The following is a 21,064-nucleotide window of genomic DNA, read 5'->3' as shown; positions in this document are numbered from 1 at the left end:
ATTGCAGTATTGATTTAGGAAGAGGCAGTTGTGACAATCTAGTCCCTGGCTGATGCCCACGTTCCACAGGGGCTGCTCCATCCAGAGCAGCAGCCTCGCCCCCAGCGCCGAGCTCACGTTTAAAAAGAAGTAAAAAAGAAAAAAAAAAAAAAAAAAAGAAAGAAAAGCTACTTTTATCTGTTCTGCTTTGAAGGGAAAAAGGATTACCAAGGCTAAATAAGCCATCTGAGTACTTAGCTAGCGAGCCTAAATAGCACCCTGATAGGAAGTTCTGGCAGAGAGCTAATTAAATTAACCCTCTTTGATTTATTAACAAGCAGAGCAACATATCACACAGGATTGTCCCATGAAATGAATGTGCTTTCTGATTCCCTCGGCTGCTTTGGCGCAGTCACCTCCCGGAAAACCCGGTTATGGAGACTCAAGTTTAATGAGACTCAATGGCTCGAAAAGGATCCCTGCCCACCAACAGAGATACGCGCTGGTAATAATACGCAAAAGCATGTTACTTTCCTTGCACTTCCCTAATTCCTTTTTAATGCCTAGGACGATCTAATGGCTAATTAGTAATTTCCTGCCCACCGATATGCAGATGAATGACAAGCAAAAGCCTTCTGCATGTTTAATTATTCTGTTGATTTAGAAGCCACTTTTCCCTCAGTGCAAGTTTCTCTCTGCATGTGCTCTCATGCATCATGTATTTCATTATTTTTAGAAGCGTGCTCTGTGCCTTTTTATGCTCTCATAGTTCCAGCATCCAGTAATTACCATGTTTTGTGTCCAGTGGACCTGATCCACCAGCGAGTGTAAATCAGGAAAACATCGCTGACTTTAAATGGAGTTATTCCAAGTTACACTAGAGACCTGACCTCTCCTATTTTTAGTGGTGGGGGGAAATGTTATTTGCATGCTGGGACCCTTGTGAAGTAGCAGAATAAATATAAAATTTAGAAAACTTCAGAGCGGTGAAAATCCAAATCAAAGCTCGCAAATGCACAGACGTGAATCTATTTATATAGCGAGCTTTACTTCTGCTTAACCCCTGAGAGGAACTGTAAGTCTCTTTGCATATTTGATTTTTCTCCCTCAGTAAAACATAGTCTACTTAATCTATTTTTGCCACTTTCTAACAGTTTCACTGGTGGGCTTCTTCCCTACACCTTACATTTAGCCTTGTTATCCCAGCGCTCCTTTGTTAAATTAAGGCAATTAATAAATGGAGACGTTAAGCAATCAGTTTTGCCTGCATATCTCCACAGCCTTACGTATGACTGGCTGTAATCACAAGATAAATGCAATGTGCTGATGTATGGTAATGTTCAATAATACATTCTCCACCAGGCTCAATTCATCAGGGAGTTTCTGGAGGGGAGGCATTCGTTATTGGCTGTCTCCGGACCTCAAGGATAACATTTCTGTCCTTTCCATTGGCCGCCCCGCTGCTGCAAGCCTCTTCCCGTCTTATTTTGATGATGAATATGAAGGCATGCTAAGCCGTGCCGGAGCGTAGCTCTCGCCGACTGCACTCCCTCCCCGGGGCTCAAGGACTCAGGGGCTCCCTCGCTGCTTCCCCTGCCCACCGCCAGCAGCAGCAGCAGCAGCAGCAGCAGCAGCGGCAGCAGCAACGCCAAAAGTTGTGATGCTTTTCTTCACCCAGTGCTTTGGGGCTGTGTTAGATCTTATTCACCTGCGGTTTCAGCACTACAAGGCAAAGAGGGTTTTCTCAGCTGCCGGGCAACTTGTCTGCGTCGTCAACCCAACGCACAGCCTAAAGGTGAGTTAAACATATTTTTTTCTCTTCTGACATCTCCTCATCTACCCCCCCCCCCCCCCCCCCCCCACCTCCACCACCACCGGCATTTCTCTGCAGGGAATTAAATGATGCTCTGGCAGCAAGGGGAGAGTGCTGTTAACACGTTGCAGCCCTGGCAGAGAGGATGTTTGCATTGTCTGGCTGCACGATTCCCTTCGGAGCAAAGGAGACGCAACCCGCTGCTCCGAGCGGTCGTGGGAAGTCGCTGCTCCCCCTCCCCAAAGTTTCCTCATCCCTTTCACTCATGTAATGAACACAAGTGTTGCAAAGCCTCTGGAAAAATTGGTTGGGAAAGTTAGTTGGATGAATTACCGTCCCTTTTTGGTGGAAGGATGCTGGGTGGTCTCCGGAGCACAGCCGGCTGCTGCCCAGCCGTGGGGAGCGGGGAGAGGGGGGGCAGCAGCACAGGGGTCTCCAGCTGTTGGTCATGTTTGCTTTTGGCGGGGGGGAAGCTTGTTTCTGTCTCCTGAGAGGAGTCTCAAGGCGTTGCTCTGGCGCTGAAAATGTCCTTAAGCTGTTTGCAAGGTGAATCTATTTTAGGTGGGAGAATACATTTGCCTTAATGCAAAACTATTTATAGTCCCCATAAAACATTTCTCTTACTGGCATAGTTCTGGTTTTTCACTGACAAAGTGTCAACAGCTCCATCTATACCAGAGCCCCGATGTCTGTACTTAGAGAAGGAGCAGCAGGGGCAGAAAGCGACTGGGAGGCTTTAATTACTTTATCACTGTAACGAATGACCAACTTTAACAAAGTGACTCCTGCTTTGCGGAAAGTCCTTGTGGACCTGACTTACGATGCTGCTCCACTAGCCTGACACAAACTCGGAAATGAAATTAATTCAGGACAACTTATCTCTGGCTCTGCTGAGGTCCCTGTGAAGAACTCGGAGGGGTTGTGGGGAGCATCTTTCCCCAGCCATGGGACCCTGGGAGGTCTGCTGATGGGGTAAATCCCTCTTCAGAGCAGCATCCCAGCCCAAAAAAAGGCAGATTTCCTGCAGTTATATTTGCAAGCTCAGCCTGTGCTCAGGCAGCGAGACGTTGTTTCTAGCAGGGCACTAGCTCAGGGAGGATTTTCCCTGCAAAGCTGTGCTCAGCCCAAGGACCATCGCCAGCCGGGGCAATTGCTCCCAGGGCATGGACTGCTCGGGTGCGGGCTCGTCTCTCCTGACATCATGCTCCTCCGATGACACAAGCTATTTAAAAAACCTGCAGCCCTGTCGTTATCTGAAAGGATCTGGCTGTCCAAATGGATAAAAGAAATAGCCGTGTTCCTAAGTGCATGGGGAGATTTTGTAAATGAATGCTTCTGTGCTCGACCCCTTTTATGTGACTGTCTCCTGCTACTTTCATCTATAATTTTAATTATTAAAGAAAAAAAATGAGCAGAAAAAAGGTTATTGAAGGTCACAATACAATTTCAGTGCTAGTGACATTGTCTGATGAGGTCCCATAAGCACACAGAGGGGTGTCCGCTGGCTGCTCCACTGGTTTCTAGGGCTGGACCTGAATTTGTCAGTTCAGATCCTTTCGAGTTGCAGATTTGCTGTTGGAGGAGCTGCAGCATTTTAACTTGAATATACCAAAAAAAAGTTGATGTTTCTCTTCCTTTCTCTTAAACACACAGGGCATTTTAGTGTATTAAAATCCTCTATAGCTAGGCTCTTCACTTGTTCAGACCAAAAGCCCGGTAGAGAGATGAGTAATCTTGGTACTGTCTTGGCAATACTTGAAAGTAGGCACGGGATGCAAAACTCTTTTGGAAACAAATGGGAGCCTCTAGGAAAAGGTCTGACGTGTCAGTGAAGCCCCAATGAGAATTGTCTTGACCTCAGTGGGAATTGCTCCTGTGATAGGGTTGCGGTGGGAACCCGATGGCACATTATCCCACATGGGCCTGTTGTGACACCAGGCAGATGAGACAAGCTGACAAGAAACCTCTCTGCTCTGAAAAAACCCCCTGACTGTAAAGCGAAACATGCCTTGAAGGTGCTCCTGAGTTACCCAGCTCACATCCAGCCAGGTAAATATGGCAGGCTTTAGCACTGATCCACCTTCAAGGTGTTCAGTTTGGTTTCCCACCAGCTCTGTAAGGAATGCACCACTGCTTTGTGCCAGCAGCCAGATGTGTGGGTCGGACCCCTTTGTGGCCAGCACAGCACTGCCGGCGCCCACCCTCCAGCACCAGAGAGTGGTAGGAGCCCATGGGCCAACGCCAGCTGTCTCCAAGCAGGACACCTCACCCCACTGGCTCTTAACTGGTGGTAGAGAGGTGGTCACCCGCAACTAGCAAAGCACCTTGTCCAAAAACTGCTGTCAAAGACAAGTTAGATGAACCTGCTTCTTGGGGTGTCTGTTTCTCCCCCAGAGATGCACAGGGAGGTTGTGGTTGCTCCCTCCAGCAAACTGGCATAGAGGCTTCTGAAGCTGGGACAGTAAATTCCCCCTAAACTGTCCCATACACCAAAAGACATCTGAGGGACCACTAAAAAGGAAAGGACCAAACGTATTACTCTGTGGTGGTTTACAGTATTATGACTACTTTGATGTTTCATAGTCTATTATTTCTGGCTGGGTCATTTCAACTGCAACATTTTGCTGACAGCCCCCAAATCTATCTTAACCATTGACAAGTGGAGTGAAAACTGTATTAAGGTTTGTGGTCGATGAATACAAGCCTGTGAGGAAACAAAGGCTGGGAGCAATGTCATTTCTCTCCCTTCCCTTCAAGGCTTAAATGTTTGTGCTTACTCCAAAATTGTAAGCTCTTCGCAAAGGGATTATTTTCTTCCGTATCTCCATAGCACCTGGGCAAGGGGCTCCTGGCTGACTGGTGCAAATGATAAGTGACAGACATCTTATTCTGCTGTGATTATACACATTGACATCCCTCACACAGGTCAGGTCCTCAATCAGTGCAAACGTGCATAACTCCATTAAAGTCAGATTGCAGCAGGACCTCCATTCTCATTCCTTCCATTCAGGGCAGTGCTCAGGGGTGGCGATGAGATCCAGCCCACCCCGAGGACCCATGGCTGGTGATCATGTATGTGTGTTCAGAGATTTGGCATCACGTAAAGCACTCGGTGGGCAGCAGAGGGCAGGGGAGCCCTGGTACCCTCCAGGGAAAGGTTGCACCTGCTTCTGCTGTCACAGATCCACGGCTAGACCAAGGGGGGCCTCCAGTAAAGTTATGTCAGCACGCTGTCAGCGCAATCACAGCTCAGACTTCTGACCATGACCAGAGCCCATCACTTACCTCTTCCTTTAGGAGAGGTCCAGAGGTTGGCAGAGAAGCACACACTTAGAAAGAAACTTCTGTCTTTCTTCCCACTGAAAGGCTCATTAGCTGGGAAGCCTGATGAGCCTTTCAGTGTATCTTAAAGGAGAAGATGGTAAGAGTGTCAGCTCAGACACCTCTATTGATCTGCTGCTATTTTCCCTGTGCACGACAGGCTGACACAGGCAGCTTTAAGCAAGGAAAGACAATTTTGCAACCGTTCCCCTCCATTTTGCCTGTTTGGTACGGGTAGGAATAGGGTGGGGGGGTTGTTTTGGAGCCTCTTTGTCCCCCTTGCTGCTTTCCGCTTGTTGTCCTCCCACAAGCTTTCCCAGGCATGACAGCAGCGCCTTACAAGGCAGTGCTACGCTGGGATCAAATTCACTTGGCAAGCAGAGAAAACCACATATTTACCACACTTCTACAGGTCACCTTCATTCTCAATCGTATTATAAGCATTACCTTGTAACCTGTCTTCCTTCAAGCGTACGGTCGTCCTGACGTCTCCCTTTGGAGAGGCACAGCCAGGCAACGGAGCTCCCCAGATAAGTGGCTGCTCCCTCCAAGACCGTATTAATTAGAGGAGCACCACTTATGCTGCAGGGCCCAGCGTGCAGGGAAAGTTTTAAGGTGCTCCGTGTGCGTGGAAGAAACGAGCAGGGTTTGCTGGTCCCTGCGGAGATGAGGCTCAGTGAATTCCTCTGCATTTTCCCCCTGTTAACAGCAATTCTCCTCAGCACTGTTAAATGCACGTCGGGGAGAAGGCAAAGGTGGGCAGCTGTGCCCTCGCTCCTTATCTGGCATCGAACCCTGCCCCAAAAACCAGCCGTACACGGCAGGGGACTGCAGTGCAATCGCAGCCCAGCCAGGCACCGATGCTTTGCAAGGGGCTGCGTACAGCTGGCTAAAGCAGATCCTCTTTGTTCAAGGAGTTACTAGCTTTTTACATGCAACTTTGTCTCTTTGAAGAGTGTGAAAAATGTTCTTGTAAAGAGTAAGAAAGTGTGTTTACAATGTTCTTGTAAAAACCACCCTTCCCCATCCTTCCCATAGGACTTAAAGGAACTCGCTGAATTATTAAAAGAAGCATATTTAAAGGGGGGTGTAAATAGTTCAACCTTATATTGAAAAAGGGTCGTAGCATGGTTTATGAGGCCAAGCTGTCTTCTAGATACCTTTTTAAAGCAACAAGAAAATCTAGTCTGAGTTAGGGAAGGCATTTGAATCCTGTTATAACAGTTCGGCTCTGTGCACAGTGGCCAGCCAAATAACATTGCAATCCACTTTATCCCCAGCAGAAATAAAGTGCTATGGTGCATTATACCCCCATGAGATTTATTTATTTATTTGGTGCAAGGGAGGAGAGGGACTCTGAAACCTGCTGCTAACAACCCCCAGACATTCTCCACCACCATCTCGGCCCAGACACCCTCAAATATCCCATGCAGGGCTGTGATTTGGGGAGCCCAAGTGGCGCTTGGCCCCAGTGTCTGGCAGGATCGTGACAGACCTGGTGAGAGGGGTTGCAAAACCCCCTGCTGCCTGCAAACTCGCACTCCTGCCAAGGTGCCTGGATCCCATCCCAACTGTGGGCCAGGGCTGCGTGAGCCTTGGGCACTGCAGTCTTCCAAATCCTTTTGTAGGCATGTGGACAGAAGCTGCTTTGCTGCTCCCCCCCCACCTCCCCTACTCCCCCTTTCAGCTTGCCCCCTGCTTGGAGGGGTTTCAGTGGGCAAAACTGGTAATCAAGTTGACCATGAGCACCCTGGGAGCCTCCATCCATGCATCCACAGCCACCAGCCAATGCAACTGTAATGATGCTCCATGGAGGGGAGGCAGAGCACGCTCTAGCAGCTCTCCCTGGGGGCTCTCCATCCACTGCTGCCACTGTCTGGTTCCCCTCTCCCATAACCCATTAACCTTGAGCACACAGATCCACGCACCTGCACAACCCATGGTGTTGTGGGACCGTGGGGTGGGTGAGCAGTGTGGCACAGGCTTCGCTCCAAGCACACTGCAAAGCAGGGCAGCTCCAAGCTTCAGCATGGTCTCCCAGAATAACAATTATGGTGTCTCCTTGGCAGAGGGAGAGGGAGAGGAAGAGCTGCCACCTCGGAAATTTCTGTGATAATATGCTCTGGCTTCCTTTTCCTCCTCTCCTGCCCCAAACCATCACAGAAAATTAATTACCACTGTTAACTGGTGCTGCCTGTCATGCTACAGCTCCAGAGATGGGATAGAGTGGGAAAGCATTGAGACCTTTCCTACCCACATTTGATTTTGAGGGTGAATTTCCATAATAAACTCAACATGGTCACAGGACATTTCAAGTCAGATGTTATCAATGGGATACAGTGCCATTATTATAGTATTAGAGAAATGCTTCTCCCTTCAACAGGGTGTTTGACAGCAGGATGAGGAGTAGCCATCAGACACCACCACATATCGCTTTGTAATCCTCCCACTCTGATACGGCTCAGTGTATCAATGATTTCTCAGTGCAGCCCTCTGGGTAAGACAAAACGGCCCAGATACCTCCCTCAGGGGAAATACTTTCCCAAAGCAATTGCTGTGGCTAGCACATGGGGTGCGGAGGAAAGAGGGGTGTTTTAGTATAAGCCTTGATTATATGAAATAATAGTGGTGAGTTCTCAGTCTGCTTCCCAGCAGATGTAAGTCACCCCTGGACATTCCCACAACTGGCATTAATTAGCACACTTTGCTGGTTGTCTCAGTAGAGAAGCCAAGCACTGAATACCATCCTGCAAGGCTCAGACATTAAAAAGTTCTAAGCCATGTTCCCAAGCATCATGAATTTTGCCTCAAAATCAGAATTTACAGAGTATGCAGAGAGTATAAATTCTTGTTTAATCATTAAGATGCTGTCCTGGTATCAAAGACCTCCCAGCACACTCAGCTGGAGGGCACCTCTTAGAAACTTCCTTTTTTCCTCAGAGGCAATCTGGGGTTCTTAAGTAATCAAAAAAAAAAAAAAAAAAAAAAAAAGAGTTTAAAGGAAGCACAGCAGATCCTGAGAGCTCCAGTAAAGAGAGGGAAAGGAGCTGCTGTCTGTGCTCTGTCTCCCTGGGGCTTCAGTGCTTCCTATGTCATAGAAAGACCACAATCCTTGTCCTGCCCAGCTCAGAGACGAGAGTTTGGGTTCTGCCCAGCACCCTCAAAGCCTTCCCATCACAACAGGCAATCAACGTCTCTCAGCCTGGTACAGAAGAGGGAAAAACTGTGAATTTTGCAATAATTTCAGAGTGGCAGGGGGGGAGGACCGTCTTTACCCAGCTTTAGTGGGGATGGAGTGAGGTAGTGAGGAGTGTGGGAGGACACAACCACACTCTCCTGGCTGCACGAAGTGATGAGGATTGCTTCTCCCCTGGCATGGTGGGAGCAATGACCATGGAAGTGATGACCGTGATGTAGGGGCTGCCCACATGCACCGGCACACATGGCATGGCATGGCACGGCATGGCACGGCATGACACAGCATGGTGCAGAGCCATGATCCTTCTTGGAGCTGCTGGAGGTGGGTGCCAGGAAGCATACGTGCCACCAAAGAGAGAATTCCTTTGCAGAGCTGAACGAGATTTAGGTAATACGTTAGTCCTGGTTTTGGTGTGATTTTTGCAACAGAGGTGAGCAGAGCACGTTCTGATGGAGCCTGGAGAGCCTGGGCCTGAACTCTCCACTGTCTGGCTGAACATGGCAGCAACTTCCCAGCCTACCTTTGTATCTATGTGCTGTATTTAGAAAGGAAAAGCACAGATGTTGAGCTATTAAATGCCTTATCAGACTGCGATATTTTTCTTTCTTTCTATAGCTTGTCTCTTTTCATTAAGTACCTTTTCTTCTGTGCTATTGTTCCTCCTCATCGTGCCCATTCCCAACTATACCAAAGTCTTAAAGCAGAAGATTCTCCTCATCTGTTGTTCAATAACCTTATTTTGGCCATTTTTCGCTCCTGCTAAAAGGAAAGCATCACTTATTTCACTGCAACTTTGGATCGCTTCTTTTTCTCTAAGCTCCTTTAGAAGAAATCACAATCATTCAATCCTCAGCTTGTTCAGTGCCACCAATTTACCGATTGACAGATGAAGTTCCACTTTAAAATCATTGCCAGCAAGATGAGGAGAGGTACAAAAAGCAGCGAAACATTGCTGTCACCACTTGCTGATGCAACTGGCGAGGAAGCCAAGTGCCTTACATGCCTGCAAAATCTTATTGCCATCGGGCACTGGATCAGGGCTTGAGCAGGTCAAGCTGGAGGTGCCACCTTCGCCTGTTGTCCGCCCAGCACAGTGAGATATAATCACTATCCATTCACCAGCACTGGCAAAAGAGAATATCTTCCTTCTGCTTCTGTGTGGTGGTGCAAATCCACTTTCAGCAGGGATTTAAGCTGGTGGCCCTGTGTGTGTACTCCTGGAGTAGGCACATGTCCCTTCCGCTTCCATGCTGCAGGAGCAAGCAGCTGGGCAAGGCAGTGGCCTCAGCTGGTTCTCACAACCTCCTACGAAGCTCTTACCCCTAGGGATTATTGAGGGCTGTGCTGAATGGTAAAATTTCAGTGATGCATGGAGGTGTCCTGAAAATTGCTCTGAGTGACCTGCTGCTAATAGCCACCTGCAGTACTCCTGCTCAGCTTTCCCACAGCGTTTCTCCTCCAAAGAGGGAAGAACATCCTGGCACTGCAGATGAATTGCCTGACACATACACAGTGTACAATTTGAAGCACTTTTATTTATTTAGAGGCATTTCTGAGCATCTTATATAACATTAATGGATTTATCTTTAGCTCTCCCCTTTAGTCCCAGCAATAACATGGAAGTGTCACTGGGGGAGAATGGCAGAGACCTCCGAGTACTTTGTGTGCTTATTTTGTTGTTCTTTTTTTAAAAGGCAGAAATGTTTGAAACAACTTTGGAAATCAGTTAATTGGTTATTTCCATACCAGATCTAGTGCTTTCAGTTCTAGTCTTTTCTTCTAGAGCAATTTCCTTCTGAGCTGATCCAAATTGAAATCCCTTTCCCTTTCAGATTCACCTCCCCAGTAAAAAATAAATCACCTGCACAGCTTTAGTGATTTTACCGGCATTTTGCACATGGAAATATTGAGCTCCAGAGTGGTTGGTGTATTGCCCACCAACCCCTGGGAAACGTGTGGTGGAGAAGAGACATGGGTCCTTGTGAATATCTTAAACACAAGATCACACACTCTCTCACATCAAGTGCCGACAGGAAAAGATTAAATCAGTAATGTCCCCTTGTGCAGAAAACGAACACTATAGATGAACAAGAAGGCGGCTGCTACGGAACAGAAAAACACCGATCAGCAGAGGATGAAAATGTTCTTCCACTCTTAGGGACTGCCATGTGGAAAATAAGCAGATTAATAAGTGTGAAAATGGAGTAAATAACCACCACACAAGGATTATGTAGGGCAGCTGGGGTAAGGGGACGGTTAAGGCCACCTTCGGGCTTTGCAGAAATGAGAGGTTGAAGTGGAAACGACAGGATGGCGGCACATGTGGTGTCAGAGGGTGTAGCTTTGCAAGCCCTCTCCCACCAATACCTGTGCACTCAACTGTGTATCACGGTAGTGCCCTGAACTTGGCAAGAACACTCAGGAGTTCAATGTCAAGCATGTGCACAGATTCAGAAATATGTATGTTTTGCAGGATCAGATCCTTTATATTTATTCTAAACATTATCAAACTTGATCCAGCAAAAGTCTGTATGCAAAACCTGCTGGAGTCCAGCAAACTTACCCATCTCTTTTGAAGAGCACAGGGTGGATCAAAGACATCTTCCTCTTAAGGAAGTGAGCCTGGATGTCTCGCTACTGCATTGCCACGTCTGCTCAGATGAAGATCTTTGTTTGCCTGCAGGAGTGTGTTATCTCTGCTGGTTGGACCCCCATGGTATGAAAAGGCACATTGCAGACCAGTGGAGCCAGGGTTTGTTTGCGGGCCAGTACTGTGAGTTCCCTACTTGTACTACCTGAGAGCTGAGGACATCTCTGAGATGCAACATCTTTTGGAGTCTAGAGTCAGTGAGATGAATTGTCCTCAAAGGAACACTGTTTTTCTTGCCACTGGCGATCAAGGAAGCCAGAAGACTAGCCAGAAGACAGATGGATATGGCATTTTTATCAAGCTGAAGTTAGATGAAATGAATGCCACCTAGACCCTACAGTTCATCTGAATTATGCAAAAGAAAACCCAATCAGGATAATTGTTTCCTTAAGATAAATCCAGAAAGTTTGGACACAGGAATGCCAAGTATTATATTCATTACTATTTTACACAGGTTCAGGTAAGACTATCTTCTTTTCACTCCCCAAAAGCAAGTTTTGAGGGAGAATTCAGATATAGCAAAAAAGGTTTGGCAACATAACTGCAGGGTAAGAGCTTTCAATTTATTTCTACTAGAAGGGACTTCCCATCAAGGCAAAAATAGGGAATAACTTTTTGGACTAACTGACAACAGAGAATTTCAGGCAAAGCAAGCAAATAGACCGTGGGTGCTGTCACCATTGCCAGGCGAGACAGAGGGACAAAGGTAAATGTAGGATCAGGTATCAGGGACAGAATAACCCCATGCAACAGTGCAGGATGGAGGCTGAGTGAATAGCAAGAAGCTTTGGAGAAGAGGCCTTGGGGGTCCTGGTAGACAAGCTGAAAACGAGCCAGCAATGTGCCCTAGTGGCAAAGGACAACCTCATCATCCTGGCTGTGTTAGCAGGATTGTAACAGGCAGATCCAGGTGTATGATTCTTACCCTCTGCTCGTAACTTGCGAGACCAAATCCAGAGTATCAAGTCCCATTTGGAGCTCCCCATCACAAGAAAGGCATTGACACAGAGGAGTAAGCCCGGTGAGGGGCACCAAACTGGTCAGGAGGCTGGAGCAGAGGATGGGGGAGGAGAGGTCAAAGGCTGAAGATCAGAGAAGGGAATTGCTGCCTACAATTAACTAATGGGATTGTATAGAGAAACAGAGCCAGAATCTTTCCAGAGATGCACACTGGAAGAATAGGAAGGACCAGCCATAAGCCGAAACAAGGGATATTTTAACTAGATATGAGGTAAAAAGTCCTTCTCATGGGAATGGTGAGGCATTAGCACAGGCTTCCCAGAGAGACTCTGCCATCTGCATCCTTGGAGATTTTAAAATCTTGATGGGACCCTGAGCAACCTGATGTACCTTTGCAGTTGACTGTCCTTTGAGCAGTGGTTGGACAGTGAAATGTCCAGAGGTCTTTTCTCTCCTGAATTGTTCTGACCCTGCAATCCTACATAAAAACAGAGCTTGGTGTGCAAGGAAGGGTGCAGCAGTGTAAGGGTCTCAAGAGCAATCATTTAACATTTGCATCAATAATGACCAAGCCAAAGTCATATCTGAAAGACATATCTGAGAAGAGTGAAGAAGGCAGACAGACAGACAGACACATGGGACACACTCAGAAATCCTAGGATCAGCACAGAAGACTGAAACCAATCAAAAAGTATGAAGATTGCACAAGTATCTGGTAACTTGAACTCATCAGAAATGCAAATCCTTATGGTAGTCCAAAACCCAGGGATATTACCAGCTAATTAAATCAATCTGGATTGGAAAGGAGATCACTGGGGCAGATAAGGGATGCCAAAGAGAGCAAGACATGCTTCAAAATATGCTTTAGGATAAGTACCCTCACTGGTAATTACAAGCAGTACGAAATAAACTCTGAAGGGCAGAGGACAGTGTTTGACATCTATCGGAAAGGACTTTGCACCGTGGCACAAGGGTAAACACATCCTAAAGAGCGCTGAGTGGAACAAATAACGTGGAGCAAGTCACGTGGAGCAAATAATCCACTCGGGCAAATTTGCCTCTCGTTCTCCTTATGGGATGGCTGCCAGCAGAACAAACTTTTCCTGGGTTTATTCAATTAACTGCTTCACGATTGCTTTCCCCCTAAGGCAGGATCCCTAATGCTTCAGACCTGCTTTTTGGCATGTGAGCTATGTTACTTGTCTGTGCAAAGAGGTACAAAGCAGAGAGGCTACTTACATAGCGCTGTTTCTGTTTCCTGCCTGGATTCTGGGTCTGATTCCGGACTCGATGGAGTTTGTTTCTGTTTATCTTTGAGCAGTGAAAGCCAGAGGCACTACACAGATCTTGGTGACTTAGGATGAGATAGCATCACTAGAGGTGAGGAAATACTAATTTACCCAGGCTTTTTAGGCTGGCTCATGGTTTGCAGTATCGAAGCCTGCAGCTGACCTGTATTTTTGGGGGGCAAGTTAAAATATTGCCATCACACATGACTTTGTTGGTCCCCTAAAAGCTGTCATTGCCCTGGTGCAGGGACAGCAGAGGGGGAGATAAAGCTTGATCCTCACTCCACCTCCAACCCATTTCACAGGCCCTGCTGGGTTTATCGAAAGGACTTGCATTAGTATGACAGACTGAAGAAGCAGGTGAAATGCAGGCACATGTTCCCCTTTTCCGCCTCAGCTGTGGGAATGTGACTCCCAGCAGTGGCCGTGAAGGTACCAGGATCAGGAATGTTCTAGGTCACCATAGCAAGCTTCACCAGAAGACATCTGACAGGAGCCTGAGGCATCAGTCCTTGAAAAATGTTATGCTGTTGTTTAAGGTTTGTTGGCTTGGGGACAACGTTTGCGTTTCATTTTCTCTCCTTGTATTCCTACGAAATAGATGTGAAGTGGTCAGAGGCACGTCTGGCTCATTTAGTTTCCTCTCTGCCATCATTCTGGCAAATGATTTTTGGGAACCTCTTTACCACTGTTGAGTCAAGAAGTACCCCATATAAGTATTTGCCTCAAGACATGTACGCAGATTTAGACCTCTCATTACCCGTGCTTTTGGGAGTGGGTGCAAAGACATGTTTTCCAGAGCCATGTGCCAACCTCAAATGCAAACTCAAAGAAGGCAGCAATGCAGCAGCAGCATGTTCCTTACAAATAAGGGTGTGTTTACTTATAGGCAATTAGTGGCAATGCCCAGCTCAAGATTTTAAAGTGTACAGGAAAGCAGACACAAATGCTTGCAATAATTTGCCATTGCTTCATCTGGTTTCCCCCTTACAGTCAAACTGGAATCTTTCATCCAATTATAATTCCTGCCTGGAATCTCAAGGGTCTAAATCATACGGGAATTAATACAGCTTTAAAAATAAAACAAAATTTTTACTGGGTTTCTTCTGCCACAGAAAATATTTCACAAAACAGACTCAAAAATGTTAAGGTCATGCAAGGTTGCACAAACATAACCACTGGTTTGTAAATAACTGATTATAAAGAATGAATTTTCTTTTAGGCTGTTGGTAAAAGATGAAGGCACTATCAGAAAACAGATCTGAAGCCAGCTTAATCTCCAGGAGCTTCACAAGGCAACTGGAGATAATTTAGTGTTGCAGCTAAAAATGAGCTTACTGGTGAGGTTTCTCTTAATAATTTTTAAGCTTTTAATGATTTTTTAATAATAAGCCAGTGATTAGAAAACAACATCCCAGTTCACAGATAAATCCAGGCTGTGTCTGGGTATTTTGCCTATATGCTGCTTTAACTAAAGCAACTTTAATTTGCCAGAGGCCAATCAACAGCCTATAGCAAGAGAACTCAGTTTGATGAAGCAGAGGTTAAGGAAGGGAAGACCTTTTCTTTACTCACTCATAGGGAAAATTAATTGAAGCTGAAAGCAGCCTTTCAGCATTTTTTGTAATAGTAACTTTTGGTTCTTGACTTTTACAACGCAGAAGAAACTTGCAGATCAAGTAGCTTCTGAGTTGTTTTTTGTGAAAAAAGGTCCTTGATGTTCTCTACAGGCAAGTCACTCAGTGGGCTGCAGCCAGATCCCATCCTGGCTGACCCGTAATTACAGCTTGGGCACTCAGTAAGACCTGTGCCACCTGGTGTTTGCAGGGAGCTGAGCGTTGAAAGACAAGTGAGAATCTAGCCTAGCCCTCTGCAGTTGAGAAGTCCTGCAGCCTAAGTCCAGTTTGGGGGATGATTTCTTTCCATGGAGGTGAGCAACCTTACCTCTTGGTGGGTATCACCAGACTTCCCCCGTGAGCATCTGTTCCTGAGTTCGTGGGCGAAGTTTGGCTGAGCTCCCTGGAGAGCCCTCCGTGATGACTGACCCAACGCTTCGAGCCCAGCCTACAGCTAGGGGTGACAGAGTTTGCTGTGCTTACCTCTGTACTCAAAACTGCTTTTCCCCTCCGTGTACAAACACAACCTTTGAGCTCACCGACAGCACCGGCAAGCTGCCCATCTCCTGCCCTGCTGGCTCCAGAAGGAGGTGCAAGAAAGGAGGGAGCAGAGGCGCAGCAGAGGCTGGATACCAGCCAGCCTGAGCCTAGCAGCTGAAGAGCTGCATTAGGCGGGTGCTGTGCCTGAACTAATAAGCCCTGCAGGAGACAGGATCTGTTCACTGCAGCATCCTGCTGAGGCGTTGAGGTTTATGGGCCTCCAAACCTGACGGGCCCATCCCCGTGCTGCCGCGGTCCATCAGCTAGCTGGGATGCTCTGCAGGCATCTGCACCTCTGGTTTCTCTCTCTGTAAATGAGGTAGGGGACAATGTTCCCTGACATCAGTTTGGTGGTTTGGGACGGAGGCCAAAATAGTCAAGTCTCCTGCTGTAGGTTAAGCTGCTGTATGTGTGGGAGGGAGCCATCTGCAAAACCGGTCCTGTTGCCGTAAATACTGTGAAGCCACCGATCCTTTTGGTGTTAATGGGACTGGGGGGGATACGCTTTTCCAATCCCAGAGTCAGGCTGTAAATATCTAAGATGCAAAACGAGGATGCTGAAGCTTAATTGTAGCCACCTAAGTTTATAATTTTTTTACCTTAATCCCTTAATGATGATTATGCTCTAAGTAGAAAATATAAAGCATTTCAGAAGCATTAAGTAATACTTAGAGGGCTCATTAATCCACAGTTAATATGCAGCCACCACTGAGAGGGAATGAAGCAGTCACGCCACTCCAGCATTACGCAGCACGCCGTCCCTGCCTGCCTTCAGGAGGGAAGTGGAGGATGCTCACCCCACCTGGGACCTCAGGAGGAGGTGGAAGCGGACAGAAAATGATGGTCTGGGGTAGACACTACAAGACATGTACAAACTCCCTTGTCTTTGGGGTTTTGAGGCAGATCTGCACCAACATCTTGACTTTTTCCCTGACAAAGACGGCAAAGTTGGCACCTCTTACTTTCAGCTTCCAACCAGAGTAAAACTCAGCCACTTAGGTCAAGGTTGAGGGTAGTGCTTTGGAAAGGTGTGTGTCAGTGCAGCAACCTCTGTGCTCTTCCCTAGCCAAGGCAAAACCCTTGGGAGGTCAATTGTAATTCATCTAGGGTTCACCACACCAATGACCCGATTAAAAAAAAATGGGGGGTGGGCGGGGGAATTCACCTGCCTTATCTTCACTGATAAACGAAAATGCTCTCCATCACTTTGAGCTTTCTTGGTGGTTCCCCATGAACAACAGCGATCAGACTGTGCCTTGTTCAGTCCCAAGCACTAAGAGTTCCCAGCGCCAAAGCAGAGGCAGAAATTGCAGTGTCTGCAGTACAGCCAGCCACTCTCCGGGATTTAATTCCAGGGAGAGTGAGGGATGGGGGGGTGATTCTCATGCAAAATGTCCTAATGTCACGCAGCAAATAAAAGAACCTGTCTGTTCAGTGACCTTCAGCAGGCTCTTAGCTGGCAGAACATTCAAGGTGGTATTTTGTACTGCCTTCTAACAGGGTAAAACGAGAATGGAGGGGCACGTCAGGCAATAGTAGATGTACATGTACATGTACTATGTGGTCAGAGGCAAGATCTTCCTTTGTCCTGCCAGGGAACTTCATTTTCCAAATACCTGTCACCATAGGAAATGAGTACTGAGGCTGTCACAGTCCCAAATGATTTTTTTCGTGTATTATCTTCACTTCCAGTGTGTGAGATAAGGCTGAGGTCACTCATGTGCTGGCCAGTCTATGGGACTCGCTGAATTGCTTCTCAGACACCATACAGTGTCACGGCCAAATCTCAAAAAAGGCACAAATCCCATCAATCCTGGGCGGCTGCTTTAGTTGCAAAGCAAAGAGAGGAAAAAGAGCAGGAAGCCTGCCTTTCTGGTGGGCTTGCCTTTCAAAGCCAATCCCAAAGCTGAAGAAGTGCTTGTGTTCAAGGGGGCAAATCCTTCTCTGGACAAGGGTGGAAGGGGTGCCGTGCCCCCCGAGGTCCCAAGCCTGCAGCTGTGCCCCGTAGCTCATGTGTGGGTACTACCCAGGTGGGAAAGAACCTGTGGTGTACATGCAGCATTGGCAGCTGCCCCAAACTTCATGGCTAGGAAACAGGAGGTGTGGACAGGTCACTCTCAAAATATAACAGCTTGCTGCAAATCAGCCCCTTGCCTCCCTGCTCGGTGCTGCCCTCGTTGCTAATGTGGAGATATCCTCTGCACCTCCTCGAATCCAGAAGCTATGCCTGGGGAGGCAATAAATGCCATTCCATGATGCGATGCTCCTGATTTTCCAGAATTTTTATCTAAGCATAATCCACTGATGTTATTTAATTACCATAAAGCAGATGCCTTATAGCATCCAAAATACATTTATTTGCCTTAATTTTACAGTGTGGTAATTAACTACCAACGACTTATTTAAAACATATTTACAGAGGGAAATGTCAGAGATGCATCGCTTTTTCATGCCCAGTAAATGCACATGCAATAACCAATTTGGTATTTAATTAGCTTGCTTATGAGCTCACCTCTGAGAAAAATTATTTCAGAGAATGTGTTAACTATGGCACTTAAGCAGGTTCTCAGAAAGAGGATGCACCAGCTGCAGGTCAGCAACAATTTTTTGCTTTATTATGTCAGGGTGTTTTGCTGCTCATACAGGCTTAACATAGTTATGGCCTTTACATCATTTTTAAGTTAAACTATTAACCACATAGAAAATCAATATGCAATAGAACAACGTTAATTAAGCAAACCATAAATCAACCTTCTGTAGACACAGCAGGTAACAAAGACTTTCATAGAATTCCTGGCCTGTTGTGATCAAAGGAGAGGAGAGTGTTACCATGAACAACACATTTCTGTGCACCAGATCTGGGTTAAGTGATATATACACGTGAACAAATATTAATTGTGAAAGGAATTTATGCCTGTCAGGACCAAGTAACAGTGTAGTCCTTCAAGAGTTCCTTCTGTTGTAACTCCCTGGACAAGATGGGAATTGCGCAGCTTAAGTGGCCTCTCCGTCTGTCTATCATGCTCGGGGATATAGTCCTCCTGGGAAGTGCAGAGCTGGTTCCTCAAACAAGGATCATACCACCATCCCCTGGGATTGCTGAGCTGCCTCTTAGCCACCAACACCAGGAACCACAGGGCATCACGTCTGTGTCTACTTTGGCCTAAATAAACTGCAAGTCACAAGGCTGAGGATCTTCCACTGCTCATCACTGACTTTGTGTACTCGGAGCACGTTCACCCATCCCTGACGACAAGCATCTGGAGGGAGTCTGTGAAGCTAGCAGCAGGGGCAGGCAAAAGGAGGGATTCTGTTTTGAAACTTCGTTGACATAACAGAGGGTTTGGTTAGGCTACAGTGAAATTTTTTTGCCTCCCAGATATAAATTCACATCCTTTAAAGCTAGAAGAGGCTCTTATGGTAACTAACCAGGCCAGCTGCACAAATCCAAAGCCAAGATCCTTTCTCAGGAGATTAAGTCCATAACCTCAGCTCCCTGATGACCTCCAGCTTGGACACAATGACATTCACTGATAGAGATTGCATGTCTATGGGCAAAATATGATATTTTTAGAAATCGTACTGTCAGCAGAAAAAAGGGCTACATTTGATTACTTCAGAACGGCTTTGGGGAAGCTGGGAAGGGACTGTTCAGTGTTTTCGTTTTCCTGAATGTTCAGGAAATAGCGTCAACTTGAGAACCCACATAAAAGCCTGGAAATTAAGCGTCTCCTCCGTCCTGCTTGAGAGAATTTTGATATCCCCACAGAAACACTGTGACTGTTGTAAAAACCAAAGAAACTTTTCTAGGGGGCAGGGGAGAAAGCAATGAAATAACCCCAGAAAAATCAATTACAGCTGATTGACAGTAGAGCTTTGTATCGATTTGGTGAGACTCCCCTTCCTCAGAGCAGTTTGGCAATAGTCTTACGTTCCCTCAGCACTCACCGTGTCAGCTTGTTCCCTCTGCGGTGGCTTTCCCCCGTGCTCCTCTCTCTCCCAGCTTTTGCAGGTGCGGCTACAGCTCATCTCAACTGCTGGATCAGCACTTCTTGCCCTCTGAGGCTTTGTGAAAATCACCCCAGTTTGCAAAACCATTGACTGGTGCTTCAGCACTCTGTAAAAGCCAGAGATGGCTGCACACACTGCTTGCCCCCTGCAGCAGAGTCCCAGCTCTCTCCACTGCTCTCCCACAGTAGCTGCAGTGTTCTCCCCCTGCCCCATTTTGCCAGATTGGTCCTTTACTTGTCCCCCAGTCACATCCTGACCCATCCAGTTGGTTTTCCCATTCCAGGAGCGGGCAGAGAGCACTCTCCCCGCAGAGCATCTGCTCCTGCAGGCTCCTAAAGCAGCCCTGGTCATCCCACATCAGGGAGATCAGGATTTCTGCTCCTTCAGCCTTGGGGGTACCAGCTTGGTAATGTTACAATGCCTTAATGACCCACTTCCATTCTAATTCAATATTGAAACTCCTGTTCTCCTGTTTCAGGGAACTGGGTCTTCCTGTACATCTTTTTTTTTTTTTTTTTTTTCTGTGATAGGGAGGCCATGGCTCACTGGCCTGGAAAATATCATGCTTGTCTTTGGCAAATAGCCAGGTTTATATAAAATGTTCCTCAAGTACAAACGCCCAGTCTGCTTATAAATAGTTACCTGCATTATAGAGGTGGAAGAACCAAGGCCTTTGTGAGGTTAAAGCAAAGTCTGCAATGCAGAAAGGAGGAAGCCCCGGTCTCCTCTCTTCTCATTAAGGAGGCGTTCGTTCTCAGTAATTCTGTGGAACAAGAGATGAAACCTCTTCTGAAGTCAGGGAAAGTCTCAGCAGCTCAGCACTTACAGGTTCATACCGCCTATCAGCAGAAAGAAGGGGTTTTTTTTTGAAGCTGATCACAATACATTTGATTTTGAAGTCACAGAAAGCCATTAATTATGCTATTTTCAGAGATAATCAGTCTAGGCACCTGCTACATAAAACAAACAGAAATACAGTGCTAAAAAAAAAAAAAAGAAAGAAAAGTTAATGTAAGCTGATAACATTTGTAGTCCAGAAAAGGTGCCCGTTGAAGGACAGACACTATTTCCTATCTCACCTTAAAGTATATGAACTGGGAGCTTTGTGAGGACATTTCAGCTCCTGATAGGTCTGTTGTGCCAGCCTCAACAGTCTAGAAAATAAATTAAGAAAGTTACTTCCAAGTCTGTGCTGCATTGTCTCAAGATTACATTGAACTTTTTATCCAAATCACAGAAAAAAATGAAGATGCTGTTGGGTTTCCAGGGGCAAAAGTGCAGATTTCATGCAAGATGCCTTCTGTTTGTCCCTGAGGGCAGAGCCTGGGCATCACCCATGGAATGCTGCTTTCCAGATATGCCTCTGCTGGTGACTGTCACGGAGGGAAGACCTACAGCGAATGTCTTCTCCTGATTATTTAAGAGGAAGAGGGAAGTTTTGATTGAATTAAATCTGTGGCAGAATTTACTTAGGACTAAATTACAGCTGAGCTTTATGTCCCTGTTTCACAACGGGGAGTGCATTGTGCTTGTTTCCTTTAGATTTTATCCACCTTTGAACCAGAACTGGGGAATGGAGAGTAGAAGTCGGGGGTGGTTTCAATAGCAAAAAGGGGAACTGGGTTTTGGTCCCTTCCCTTTGGATGGGTATGGTGATCTCCCCGTGGGGCAGACAACGACCCCGGA

At 46.7% G+C, this 21,064-nt stretch overlaps 1 protein-coding gene across 1 annotated transcript in view; it reads left to right on the top strand.

The window, feature by feature from the left end:
• Positions 1–1,639: 1,639 nt before the first annotated feature.
• Positions 1,640–21,064, top strand: part of SIAH3 (siah E3 ubiquitin protein ligase family member 3) — a 54,504-nt gene continuing 35,079 nt past the window's right edge. Inside the window, exon 1 of the mRNA XM_074157176.1 lies at positions 1,640–1,774. Coding sequence (XP_074013277.1) covers positions 1,640–1,774 — 135 coding nt within the window. The remainder of the gene's footprint in view (positions 1,775–21,064) is intronic.

This window comes from Numenius arquata, chromosome 1 (assembly GCF_964106895.1).
Source record: "Numenius arquata chromosome 1, bNumArq3.hap1.1, whole genome shotgun sequence".
NCBI classification, from domain to species: Eukaryota; Metazoa; Chordata; class Aves; order Charadriiformes; family Scolopacidae; genus Numenius; species Numenius arquata.
The sequence above is the reverse complement of the archived record's forward strand: the minus strand, read 5'-3'. Positions and strand labels throughout refer to the sequence as shown.